We start from the raw sequence: 12,703 nt of genomic DNA, 5'->3' as shown, positions 1-12,703 counted from the left end.
TCAAAGTGATAGCTGTTCATCAGGTTCATGTAGATTTTGTGTGTTTTGGTTGACAGTTGTTAATGTATGCATTTTCCTTTTAACAGTGTTTTTTTTTCCTCTCTTCTAGGATACTGTTTTTGAGACAGCAAATCAAGGAACTTGAAAAGCTGAAGAATCAGAATTCCTTCATGGTGTGAACTTCAGTGCACCGGAGTGTTGGGGATCTGGAAAAGAGTGGGGCTGAGGAGAGAGGGGCTGAAGAGTGTGTGTGTGTGTGTGTGTGTGTGTGTGTGTGTGTGTGTGTGTGTGTGTGGTTGTGAGGTGCATCAACCTGTTGCACACATTCAGAACCCTGGAGAACCGTGGTTGTGCTATTTGGGCCCAGCTGTGCCTATAGACAGAAATACATCCACTTCTGGACCAAGAGGGTGAATGTGTGTGTGTGCGTGTGTCTGTGCGTGTGCGTGTGTGTTGGTGTGGGTGGATGTGGTGGGGCTTGGGTGTTGAAACTGAACCGCCCCACACCTCTCCTCTCTGCCCTGGGCGTGTAGATTTCCAGTAGATGTTATTTCCATGTTTGTAAATAGGTTTTGTAGAAGCCATGGAAAGCCATGCCTATCAGAGAAACAGAAGAAGAAGGTAAAAAAAAAAAAGAAGCTTTCCACATCCAAACGATGGAGCAGACATCAACTGGATCCCTGTTGGCCTTTGGAACTTTCTCTTAGCTCTGGGGGAGGATGCCAGCAGGCTTTTTCTTGCGGTAGACTGAGACCGGTGAACCATTTGCCCTGAGCACGCACCACGGACCTGCATGGATACGATGGACGATCTGAATGGGACGGTCACCAAACATGTAACTCCCTTACCCCTTGTCCTCCACACTTCCAAACAAACACACACAAACACATAGGACTCCCGTCAGTCGCTCAAACACTCATCCTCTCCACTTGGACCCCCCCCCCTCAATCTCACCATGTCGCACGGAGACTCATGCATACACACCTCTACAGTTTTCTCTCTTATTCACAACCACATACTGGCATACACACACACACACTCAGTTTAATGACGGATTTTTCTCATTGTGTGGACTGTAACAATGAAGCGTAACTGGTTAGCAGCGTAGTCTCCTGTATCCTCTGTTTGTTCTCTGACGGCCTGGTTCAGAGGGGGCCTCCTGTCTGCCTGCAGTTCCTCCAGTGGCCTGCTCACACTGCCCCCCAGTGACTTGGCTCCAGTACTGCAATCACCAGTGCCTGTCAGTATGACGGAGATGGGAAAAGGCGGCGGGGGATTGTGGGCTAGTGACAGCGCTCAGTTTGGGTTGAAAGAGAGTAAGGACCATTGCCGCAGCTTAACGTACCCACATGGGCCCCACCCAGCACGCACCAATCAGGCTTTGTTCTAGCAACATTGAGGTGGAGTCTAGTTGCTGAAACTCCCACCCCTGCCCACTCCTTTTTTTTCTTACCTTTTTTTTTTTGTTTGTTTGTTTTCAGGGGGTTTTCAAACTTTTCATCCAGTCTCTCTCTCTTGTGTACTTCTGTTGCCCGTCTGTCTGTTTTTAAAAAGCTGTACTTTAAAAGGGTGCGATACGTTCCTTTAAGAACGTGACGCGCCCTCACATAAAGCAAATATCATTCCTTTGTACAGTCGTCAAAGTAGTAATGGAATTTAAAAAGAGAAAGCCGCTTTATTCAAAAGTTGCAGTGATTATTAGTATATCAGATTTGTTGTATCCATAAATTATTGCTGCACATTTTTCATTTGCGCCCTGTACGTTCGGACGGAGTGGAGGGTGGGGAGGGGTTGTGCTGCTGGGGGTGTTGGGAGGGGGATGTCACACAGGCAAGGACTGGACATTTGTGACTTCCCACACCTCATCATCGTCAGGGTCGGGGCAGAGGCACACAGGGGTCACAAGGTCAAATGTGAATTGTATGTATTGTAATAAACATTCTAACTAAAGCGAGCACTGGTTCTGATTATTATTATTTTATTTTTTGTTTAGTTTTTGTTTGTTTTTGTTTTCGTTTTCGTTTTCTTGGTCTGGTATTTCTAGTGCCTTGTTGAAAGTCTGATGACCTCATCACCGCTCGAGCACGGGCTGCACCTTTTCCTCCGGCCCCTCTTTACTGTCACATGACTTCAACAAGGGTTCATCAGACGCTCTGCTGCCCTGCCCACAGCACTGACATCTTCAGAAAGCGCCAGTCTGTAACTCCCCTCACGCCCTCAATCAGGACAACCAGCTCATTGTTCTGTAATGTTTTCCTGACGTATATGGAAAAAAAAGTACATAATGATAAATAAAAAAAATCTTCATTTAAGGGTCTGATGCATGATTTCATTACTGTTAAGTCTCTTTTCAACCTGTTTATGGTGCTGGTGACGAACTGTTTATCTTCAAATTGCCATCTTCGGACAACAGAAATGTCCCCTGTTGGTCAACTTCTGATGAGCTAGCATCTATCTGGACTAATTTAATAATACAATCCTTTGCACCAGAACACAACATTGAGTTTTGGGCATAATCTAGTAACCTAACTACTGAAGAGGCATGTCAAAATCCATACAAACACCAACAATCAATTGGCAATGTACTGTGAAAGATTTCAATTTTTTTTTTCACAGGGTGGTCTGACACGGAACATACAACTGCATAGAGCACAGCCTTCTCATTACCATATACCACGACACAAATTAATCTGACGATGACATTAGCAGTAGCTGCCTACAAAGAAGACACGTCAAAAAGTGGCAAATTCTTGCATACTGTTTCTTTATCTTGCTTCTATTTTGGCCAATGTTATGTATCTGTTATCTCAATGCACTCTGTACCAGGACGGTCTTTGGTGGTGCAATGGCATGCTCAACTATCATTTGCCATGGAGTAGGCTAGTGATTTTTAAATTAAATGTTTTTTTTTTTTTTTTTCAGTACTATGACTACACATCAAAAAGGGTAACGATGGGAAATTGAAATGACAATATTGGGTTGATCTACATCTTTGTAAAACAGCCTAGAGAAGCACCCATCTAGCTTTGAGTCTAAATCTGCATACTAGCCTACTCACTCATTCTTGTATCCAGTTAAACATAATTAGCATACAAGCCCATGTGAAGTCTGTTCCTATTGTTCTAATGTTCCATCTACTTTATGGTTCTGAATTGGCTCCATCTAGAACAGTCTCTCAGACACTGCAGACATCATCAGAGTTGGATCAAAGGATAAAGAGAGGTGTGGAGTGCTGTGTCTCTAGCCAGTTAGGCTCCAATCAAGGTGTGTGTGGTGTGGCGAGTCCACGGCACTTCGATCTCTAGAACTTCAAAGGGGCTCACTTGCTTACATTATTGGTAGCAATTCAGAACCTCTCCGTTATGTATAAGTGCATATAGTGTAGATTTGGTCATTTTTGATCACTCCTACTTATCTGTTCTGTCTGCCCTCTTGCCTTTGTCACGTGACACCCTCAACCAAAAGTAAGTGACTGAAGTAATGTTGCTAAAAGGTCGTTTGTATAGGAACCAAAATTATATGTCTGTGAATATACGCAACCATCTACTCAGACCATTCTGTGTGTGACATATTTGCACATTTTTGTACTGCAAAATGGGAAAATGTATATGACATACCCCTTGCACGTGTCCACTTTATATTGATATTAAAAATAGCTCCAGTACAAAGCCATAGTAGCCTTCCTTTCTAGTATCAGACCAGCCAAAACCAAGTCTGTTCCGCTCCCGGCCCATCCCAATCAAACGTGTGAACGGCCAACAATATCAGTGTGAAAGGACACACTCCCTACAAGACTATCAGAAAGCTCTTTTAACTGCTCTCAGCCCAGACATGAAAAGGCTCGGACTATGGGTCTGTCCCTATGCAAATGCTCTCTGCATGAAAACATACACTCCTTTGCTTTCTCTTCGTCTATTAGCACTCTGAACCACAGATTACTATTGAGAAGGAAATTAAGTGACTATACAGACCCAGATGAGACATTTACACCCCGACACATTAAGTCAGGTTTGTTGAGATACTATGCCGGTCCTGTTCAGTAAATACTCATGTACACACACACACTTCAGTCTCCCACCCAACACAGAACACGAAAATGTAATATTGTTGGCCATGTACGGTTTATGGCCGCTAGATGGCAGTGGTGACTGACAATATGACGCCTTATACAAATCCTGTAGTAACACAGACATTATACATCTCCCATTCGATATACCATGGAAGTCTTCAATATGCGTATAATTGCTATATTAAACATTTATTAACTGAACCAATAATTTAGTTATAAACTGTCATGTACAGTTTAGTCTGCATATGTCAGAATGATCTGGTCGAGGCAGGCTAGTAAAGCCCAGAGGTTAAATACGGTTCTCGCTTTTAAATGTGCAGACAGGGCAGTTGGAGTGAGGAGGGGAATCTCCACAGCGGTCTGTAAGCAGGGGTAAAGACTGGGACGACTAGCCCAATGATCCAGAGCAGGTCCCGAGCTGGCGCCTCGGCGGAATTAACCACAATTACGATGATTGCCGTCTATCCACTTCTCCCAATGTGCGCGTGTCCCCCCGAGCGGACTCATGTGAGTCTTTAGCCTTTGACAATCATGCCTGCCTGTCTGTAGGCAACGGGCAATTAGGTCTGCGCGTCTCCCTGTCTCTCCCTTCCCCTCCCTTTCTCATCTTCACACCTGGTCATCAAAGACGGGCTTCTTGCGCGCCTTAGGCCATCGGTTAGGCTGTGGGAAAACTAGGCTGAATGACAAAATATGTCCAATTCAGTTCTCATTTAGTAGCCTTATGACCGAGACTATATGTTTTGACAGCGTTATGGATAATTAGATCATGTTTTGATATCTATGCCAGCTTATTTTGGCTATGGGTGATCGGACCTTTCAACAAAACAGCCTAAAACAAGGCGGATAAAGTGTTCGTTCTGAGAGCCTGTTATCAGAATGTGGGAGTAGGTTTTTGTGAACAGAAGCAGAATAACCCCTACCCGATCTGAAATTTGTAGTTTTAGTTGTTTATGTTTACCTAGGCCTACTATAATGATGAAGTGTGAAGCAACAATTAAAATATATTGTTACCCAACAATTATGTGCATTAATGTGTCACGAGTCTTTGTTTCGGGTGTTTTATGAAATAGTGAATTCACAATAATATTGGGAGATATTGGTGTCACACGTATGGGGCATTGTCAACTACACAAGCTAAAGGCTGGGAAGAACGTTGCCAAAAATGTATTAGGACTTCAATGTCGACCTAATTATGAGATTTAAACTTACTTTCCATGCATGGCAACGTTCAATATTCAAGGTTCTTGTTTCTGTTTCAGTCGATATTGTCCTTACATTTGTTTACATGTCCTGGCTCTGTACGACGTAGGCTAAGCAAACATCTGAAAAGGAGACAAGAATATGGCTTGCTGCTCATTCTGACCAAAATGTAATTCTTACAACAAAAACATGGATTCTTCGCGTAGCCTACTGCACCTTTAATTGACGTTCTTTAAACAACCGTAGAAACATGTCCAACATTCATTTTAACATTTAACAGGTTGAGATTAAACTGGCCACCACAAGTGTGAATTTGGTTGCATGGCTTCAGGGAAGTCTACACTCATCTAATTTTAAGTTCATCTAAAACCTTTTTTTCACCTCGCAGTGAATTTGTTAACCTCTTCGATGAGTGTTTTACCCAGATCACCTTCAAACGGTGCTCAAACTGAGTGGTCAGCTCAGGCAGATTCGGGCTGGTCCGAGATATCGATCGGAGGGAGAGCTTGTGTATTTTGCATGGAATTGTTTAGGGGTAATTGAGTGTCGCTGTCTGTCTCGGGCGGCTCACTGGCGCCATGCGCCCTTTTGGATTGCTAATTTCTCTAACCGCCTGACCGCCCCGCCCACGACATCCATCCAGACTCGACAGACACTCTCGACCTCTCCCATCAAGAGCAGCCAGAGGAAGAATTCACGTTATAATACAACTGACTTAATTCCTCTTGATTGGCAGTAAGGATGTACAGGCTATTCTCGAGCAACACTTTTCTATTACAACACCTATTGGAGTCTCTTGACCTAGCCAATGAGCTTTGTCCTAGAGTTGACATATTCTGTTACAATTGTCCTATTTGACATATAGACAGACGTACACATGCAATCTAATCGTTCTGTCACACTGGGTGGCGTTGAGGATTCCATGGAAACGTTTGACAGTAATATGACATTATTATTTTACCTGGCACACAGGAAGCGTAAAGCTTAAACTAGTTCTGTCTCCCTCAATAGGACGCCTGATGAATTGTGTGACCGCCGGGTGAACCAATGCCAAGGAAAATCACCCCCTATTATGTAAATTAGTCTAGTTCCAGTCCAATGAATGCGCATTAGAGGCGGGGATTGGCCATGCTATGAAGCGGAGCCCTGATATTTCTTAGTCCAGCGTAGAGGTTGTTGTTTCGGTCACTGTAGCAAACGGGATGCAACGACGAGCCTTAGTTGTTGGAGTACAATTTTCCACAGTCAAAGATACTCGAGGCGTTGGAATTGAGGGTCACCGTCCAGTATATTTAGTTTTTACTCGCAAGGGATATTACCGCAACTATTTCTGTTAGTGTCAAGGGTTGCTTCCAACTTGGCTACCATTTCAATGTCTTCACAGAAACACGGCTTCATTTGTCACCGGTGCCTTTTCAACGTAGCCAACTTCGGGGGATTTTTCCGTGCTTAGTCCAAGAATGCAGCATCAACATTAGGACACATGTTACTGAGCGTCCAGTCTCAGCACTGTATGGACTGACTACTGGATTAAACGGAATTGGACTCGACAGAAACAAGGCGTAAATGGATCGTCATTCCAGTTACATTTCGATCTGGTTTCAATTGGAACTATGTGCTATGGCTGTTCTCCTCACTAAAGGTAAACGTTGCTCTTAGTCGATAAGCTACCTCCGAGCTTCGCATATTTAGGCTATCAAAAACAAAGGAAGTCAGTGGTGGAAGGTTTGATCTTTAACTGAGAAAATGTCAGGTTTAAATGTTTTCTAAAAATCAGGGAATAAACGTGGGTGCTGTTACTTAGGCAACTTTATAAGCGGCGTGTTACACGCAAAAGCAAATAACAGACACAGTAGCCTAGGCCTATGAAGTTAGATGTTTTCTAGAAAACATCAAGCGAAAACGTACTGTTGATAAAGTCCTACGATTTAGGAGTAGAAACGTGTAGACTACCCGGTTAGACGCCTCGGGTCCTAGGCCTATCCCTAGATATTAGGTCTTGACACCCCTTTTTGTTAAACAGTGATTTGGTCGTGCAAAACAAACAAGACTAAATTAAGTTGCTATATTTGGTATCGCCCGACATGCGTTTATGACCATTGCTGGGCATTTCCTTGAATTTGAGGACTGGGATTCTTGACCATCTTCCGCACAGGCTACCTTTTACATAATGTTAATAAGAAAACGAAATAGCACTTACTCCTAAACAAGTCCGGCTTGAACTGTGTAGGCTACAATGGAGATGGCCAACAAACTTGCATTCTGGTGAACACTCTAGAAAATGTAGTCTATAGGCATGTAGCCTATATTGTTCATGTGAACAATTTATATATTGGTTTAATATTTATGCAGGGTTCATGATTAATTATTGGAACAGTAGATGTCCACTTGCCAACAGCTCTGGTTATTTATCCATTAGTAAACCAGCTGCGGATGTGAACGCGTGTCTCGCGCCTTGGTGTTTTCTTGTCAACGGATTTCACTAATGAGATGACCTGTAACTCGAGCTGCGCGAAGTGTTCGTAAGCAGCGTAAAACAGCACTCAAAGGCCCGTGTTTGTTTTTGTTTGTGTATGTGTGCTTGTTTTGGTGTAGGGTTTCCCGACGACACTCAATTAGTGTCATTACAAGTTATAAATCTTTGTATGACTATGTCAGTCGATAGAACATGGTACGCGAAGCACTCGTGTATAAGCAATGGATGCAGGAAAGTTACCTAAGAAAACGTACGAAACGCAATATTTCAGTGTTAACTGCAACGGAAGTAGACTATTCACCAGACATAGCTAAAGCATGCGAGTTTTCATTTCGAGCAGGTATTTCTATTTGGCTGTCCAAGATGAAAAGTTTGTCCTTTTTTGCGTGGCCGATCTGACCACAAGTGATATGGCGTGCAAGCTGGGAAAGAAGAGTCCCTGGTCGCTCTCTTGCCCGTTCACGAGTTTCCATTGAATTTAAACGAAATTGACTTTGGCAAACAACCCACCAATTATAAGCCACACGGTTCCTAATGTATGAAAATGAACCCAAAGTGGTCTTACACTAAATATTAATTAAATCAATGACAGAAACGGCATCTTATTGTACGTAGGTTATAGCTGTTTTTACGCTACGTAGGCTTGTAGCGCTCAATATGTCAGTCTTTGACAGACTTGGCACTAGATTCGTCGCGGTGCCAAAGCACTCACAGATGTTAAGCTTAACATGTTTTCCTTTTTTAAAACCACAAACTGGGTCGAATAGACTTGGCCTGTGCCTTTGTATTGGTTTCAGAATCCAAAGCCATTGTTTTTGCATAGAGTAGCATGACTTCTTAAGAAGTAAGGGTCCCATAGTGTCTTTAGGCTGTGTCCAAATGATTACAAGAAACGAGAAGCTATGTAACTGATGTCTCTTTGATGAAGGGGCTATTTACATTGATGTAACGTGCATGATGTCACACCAGTTTTGTTCTTACACTAAAATAATCTGTCTGTCTTTCTGCAGGAGAGATCAGGTGCTACTGCGATGCCCCACACTGCGTTGCCACGGGTTACATGTGCAAGTCAGAGCTCGGCGCATGTTTCACGCGGGTCCTGGATCCACTGAGCGCGAACTCTCCCCTCACGCACGGTTGCGTGGACTCACTCGCGAACCCCGTGGACGTCTGCCTCGCGAAAAGCTCGGGTGTATTGCCCGGAGGCGCCCCCATGCTGGAGTGCTGTCATGAGGACATGTGCAATTACAGAGGACTGCACGATCTGGGACATCCCCGTGGTGATCCAGCAGGTAAGCTTTGAGCAGACCTGTAACTGGGTTCTTGGCTTGTGGGACATGTCAATGTGCATGTCCAGTGGGTGTCCAATCTGCCGTTAAACGTTTCAGTCATAGCAAGGGGAATGGTTTATGTTTATGTGAAGGGACTTTGCATGATGAACCTTTCGTCTGACCCCAAAACAGCCACATGTCTGCCTCTGTCATTACATTTCTTATAGAATTCCTCTCTAGCATGGTTTCATAGTTTGCTGTGAGCTAGAGTTCTTTACTTAGGCATGTATGTATTTCAAGGATGTGGAGGCCACCTACTTAAGTGTAACCTGAAGATCACATGCCTTCCTATTATTGCATGGGCACCCTGTAATTTTTTTCCAGCTGTGCTAGAATGTCCCTTTTAGTGTTTCCACTGACAGCAGAAAGGCTCCCCCCCCCCCCCCCCCCCCCCACACACACACACACACACACACACACACACACACACAAACACAGGTTAAAAAAAGGCAACGGCAGCCATAACGTCTAATACACCTTGGCCCACTTGGTCCCCATTTGTTAATAAGCCAGCTCTTATGAGAGGGCTTTTATCTCCATGTCAGTTTAAGAATCAAGGTGATTTCTGGCTCCCTGTTTCCCGTGTGCTCATTATAGATGTTACTTACATTCTCATGTGTACATCAAGCAAACACTTAACCAAAGAGGGCGTACACATAACGCTATGTTCCTCACACAAGGGTACTTGTGTAACATCCTCTTTAGTATTTAGGTTTGGCACACTAGCTTACATGCTGTGTTTTTTGAGGGATGTTTGAGGCAGCTCTACCTGCATCAACAGGCAGTCCTACGCTAGGCTCTTTTTTCCCTCTGACTGGAACCAAATGTAAAGGAGCTTTCTCCCTCTGCATTTTATCTTGGATCAGACGTGTTATTAAAGACTTCCACATTTGTTTGCGTCAGGCATGTCCTAGTGCTTCCTCGGATTGTTTTTCTTGAAACTCCATCTCTGGCTTTGGCGCGCCTCCCTTGCCGTTTCTCTCTCTTTTTCCTCCCCTCTCTCTCTCTCTCTCTCTCTCTCTCTCTCTCTCGCTCTCTCTCTATCTCTCTCTCTCTCAATTGGCAACCGCAGCTTGCTAAGAACAACCAACTTGTGCATAGATTAGATCCCAAGCTTGTCTTTTCTCCTGGTTTCCTCAATCTTCTTTCTTTCTTTCTACAAACAGCATATTTTTTCCAGTTGTAAATTGTGTAGTAATGGTTACTTATTAATGTATTAATAATGCTTTTTTTCCTTCACCTCTCAGATCATGGACGATCACCGGCAGACAACGGGCCCAACAGGCACTTGGTGACACGAGTGACAGAGCTGTCGTCTGGCAAAGAAGTGTGGTTCCGGGCGGCGGTGATTGCCGTGCCCATTGCCGGCGGCCTGATCCTGGTGCTGCTCATCATGCTGGCACTGCGCATGTTGCGGAGTGAGAACCGCCGGCTGCAGGCCCAGCGCCAGCAGATGCTCTCCCGCCTGCACTACAGCTTCCACGGACACCAGGCCAAGAAGGGCCCCGCCGCCGCCCTGGCCAAGCTGGATCTGGAGTGCATGGTACCGCTGGGCGCCGGCGCCGAGAGCTGCTGCCTGGCCTGCGACAAGCTCCGGCAGGCCGAGCTAGCCGGCGTCACTGGCGGCGGAGGAGGGGGAAGCGGAGGGGTCGGAGGAGAGCGCATCCTGTCGCTGGTGCACTGGGGCGTCTACAGCGGCCACGGGAAGCTGGAGTTTGTATGACCGGGCTGACGTGGACGACTTGCGCTTCCGATGTGTGTCAGAGAAAGGTTGAAACATTTTTGATAAAAACAAAAGAACATTTCCTGCCCTTTCTCTGTGAGTTCTGTACCGGCAAGCGTAGGACTGAAGGACTGCACCAGAGATGTGCTGACACAGGATTTTGCTGTTTCAGAAAAATGTTATTTTTGAAACCCTTTCTCTTCTTCTATTGTCCATTGGCTGTTTTCCTCCCCTCAAAATGGAGACAGACAGAAAAGGAGGGAGAGGGAACGAGAGAGAGAAAAAAAACAGAAACATGGACTCATGCCTTGTGGTTTTTATCTAAGGAGCACTTTACTTGAATCTGAGTGGATTGCGACTGAGGGGCCTTGAGTGTGTGTGTGTGTGTGTGTGTGTGTGTGTGTGCGCACACAGGCTCGTGTGTCGCGCACGAGCACACGTATGTGTGGATGGTGCTTGGCCCCTCTGTGCAGCCACTCTACCTTGTGGATCTAGGAGGACTGCAGATCCATCTTATTTTGCACATTTGTATAAGAGAGAGTGATACCTGAATGAAAGAAAGAATGGATGAGTGAACGAATGAGTAAACGAATGAAAGACAAATAGGGTGTTTTGCTTTAAAAGAAGCCAATTAGAAGAATTTCACACTGACACCAGGGTACAGACTTTTGTTTGTTGATTTTTTGTTTTTCAAGGAGTCAAAATATTATATAAAATAAAGAATCCAGTGTTGTTGTACACGTAAATCCCTTTGTGTGTACCTTTCATTATTAACAATTGAGGCAGTTGCATATGTGGTATATGGTATAAATTGGTATGTGGAATATGGTATACATTACATGACAGTTTCATGTATATATTGTGGATGTGAGTCAGAGTGTGCTTGTGGTCTAGCCTGCACCATCTTGTAGGATAAGTTATGTAAGATTTCTGGACTCTGTGATTTGGGAGATTCATGTAATCAAATCTTGCATACTGGGAGAGAAGGTAAATATAGGTATAGTGGCTGAAATACAGTATGGCCTAGAAGCAGAGGGACTACAGCCTTAAGAGAATAATAATGCAGGAAAGGATCTCTATTAGTTCTTCAGTTTCATTCCAAAGGAGACTTCTTGAATGTTCCACTGAGCTTTCCTAAAGGACATATCATTGAGCCCTTTCTTTAACCTTTCAGTTAGTTTTATATGTAGTCACTTAAAGCATTGACCATGTCAAGGATGAGGCTTTTTGGGAGTCACTTCATTTAAATTATCTAAAGATATTCTTTTAAGAGTGTAGCCTTCATCATTTCACTTAATTGTCTAATGCAGATCCACTGTATAGGTCTGTTGTTTTGTAATACCTGTGTGCTTACCTGTGTGTGTGTGTCGTGTTACGCACACCAGGCTATCCCATGTGTGTTTTAAGGGCCAGCATACACATAGGAAGTCCTAATCTGGGGCGTTGTTCAACAGTCAGGATTTAGCCCCCTCCTCTCTGCCATTTTCCCCACAGTTACTCTGACATTCTTGAATTACTTCCAAAGGTCAGATATTAGGCTTCACAAAGAAGCAGTCAGTCTTTCTTTCTTTCACTCACTCCCCATCTTTCTGCTCTCCCACTCTCGCTCTCTCTCTTTTTTAATAATGTAGAATTATAGATCCCTTTTATCATTGGAAGTAGGGGACATTCTTACCCTCTCTCTCTCTCTCCTTTTCAGCCTCTGCCTGTAGAGGAGGGTGATCGAGGGCTTAAATCTGGAAGTGGTGGTGGTATTTATATTGTAATGGGGCTAATGCCAGTAATCTTTTCCTCTCTGTTGGCCATTGGCAGGCTGGCAAGATGCCTGCTTATGTTCTGTAGGCATTCCAACCAGCAATAGGGGCATCATGCCACGCTACCCTTTGCAATGCCAACCAGTC

At 44.3% G+C, this 12,703-nt stretch overlaps 2 protein-coding genes across 3 annotated transcripts in view; both read left to right on the top strand.

Annotated features, from left to right (window-relative positions):
* waca (WW domain containing adaptor with coiled-coil a) overlaps positions 1–11,548 on the top strand; it is a 37,184-nt gene extending 25,636 nt beyond the window's left edge. Inside the window, exons 13-14 of one of the 2 annotated variants that reach the window (XR_004165604.2) lie at positions 110–295; positions 11,176–11,548. Coding sequence is in view for 1 of the 2 variants with exons in the window: in XM_012815167.3 (XP_012670621.1) it covers positions 110–179 (70 nt within the window). In the remaining variant the exon portion in view is untranslated. Of the gene's footprint in view, positions 1–109; positions 1,955–11,175 lie in introns of those variants that run through there. The other variant, XM_012815167.3, reaches the window with a different exon arrangement.
* bambia (BMP and activin membrane-bound inhibitor (Xenopus laevis) homolog a) lies at positions 6,425–11,548 on the top strand. The gene is made up of 3 exons (XM_012815169.3): positions 6,425–6,914; positions 8,759–9,040; positions 10,327–11,548. The coding sequence occupies exons 1-3, from the start codon at positions 6,839–6,841 to the stop codon at positions 10,800–10,802; spliced, it is 834 nt and encodes a 277-aa protein (XP_012670623.1). The 5' UTR covers positions 6,425–6,838; the 3' UTR covers positions 10,803–11,548.
* Positions 11,549–12,703: the final 1,155 nt, after the last annotated feature.

Source organism: Clupea harengus, chromosome 17 (genome assembly GCF_900700415.2).
Source record: "Clupea harengus chromosome 17, Ch_v2.0.2, whole genome shotgun sequence".
In the NCBI taxonomy this organism is placed as follows: Eukaryota; Metazoa; Chordata; class Actinopteri; order Clupeiformes; family Clupeidae; genus Clupea; species Clupea harengus.
Note: the sequence above shows the minus strand (reverse complement) of the source record. Positions and strands in the feature narration are given on the sequence as shown.

Excerpts from the sequence above, each read along its gene's own strand:
- bambia (XM_012815169.3), top strand. The coding sequence starts at position 6,839 with ATGGATCGTCATTCCAGTTACATTTCGATCTGGTTTCAATTGGAACTA. Across the intron at positions 6,915-8,758 it reads GGCTGTTCTCCTCACTAAAG|GAGAGATCAGGTGCTACTGC; the intron begins GTAAACGTTGCT and ends GTCTTTCTGCAG. Across the intron at positions 9,041-10,326 it reads TCCCCGTGGTGATCCAGCAG|ATCATGGACGATCACCGGCA; the intron begins GTAAGCTTTGAG and ends TTCACCTCTCAG.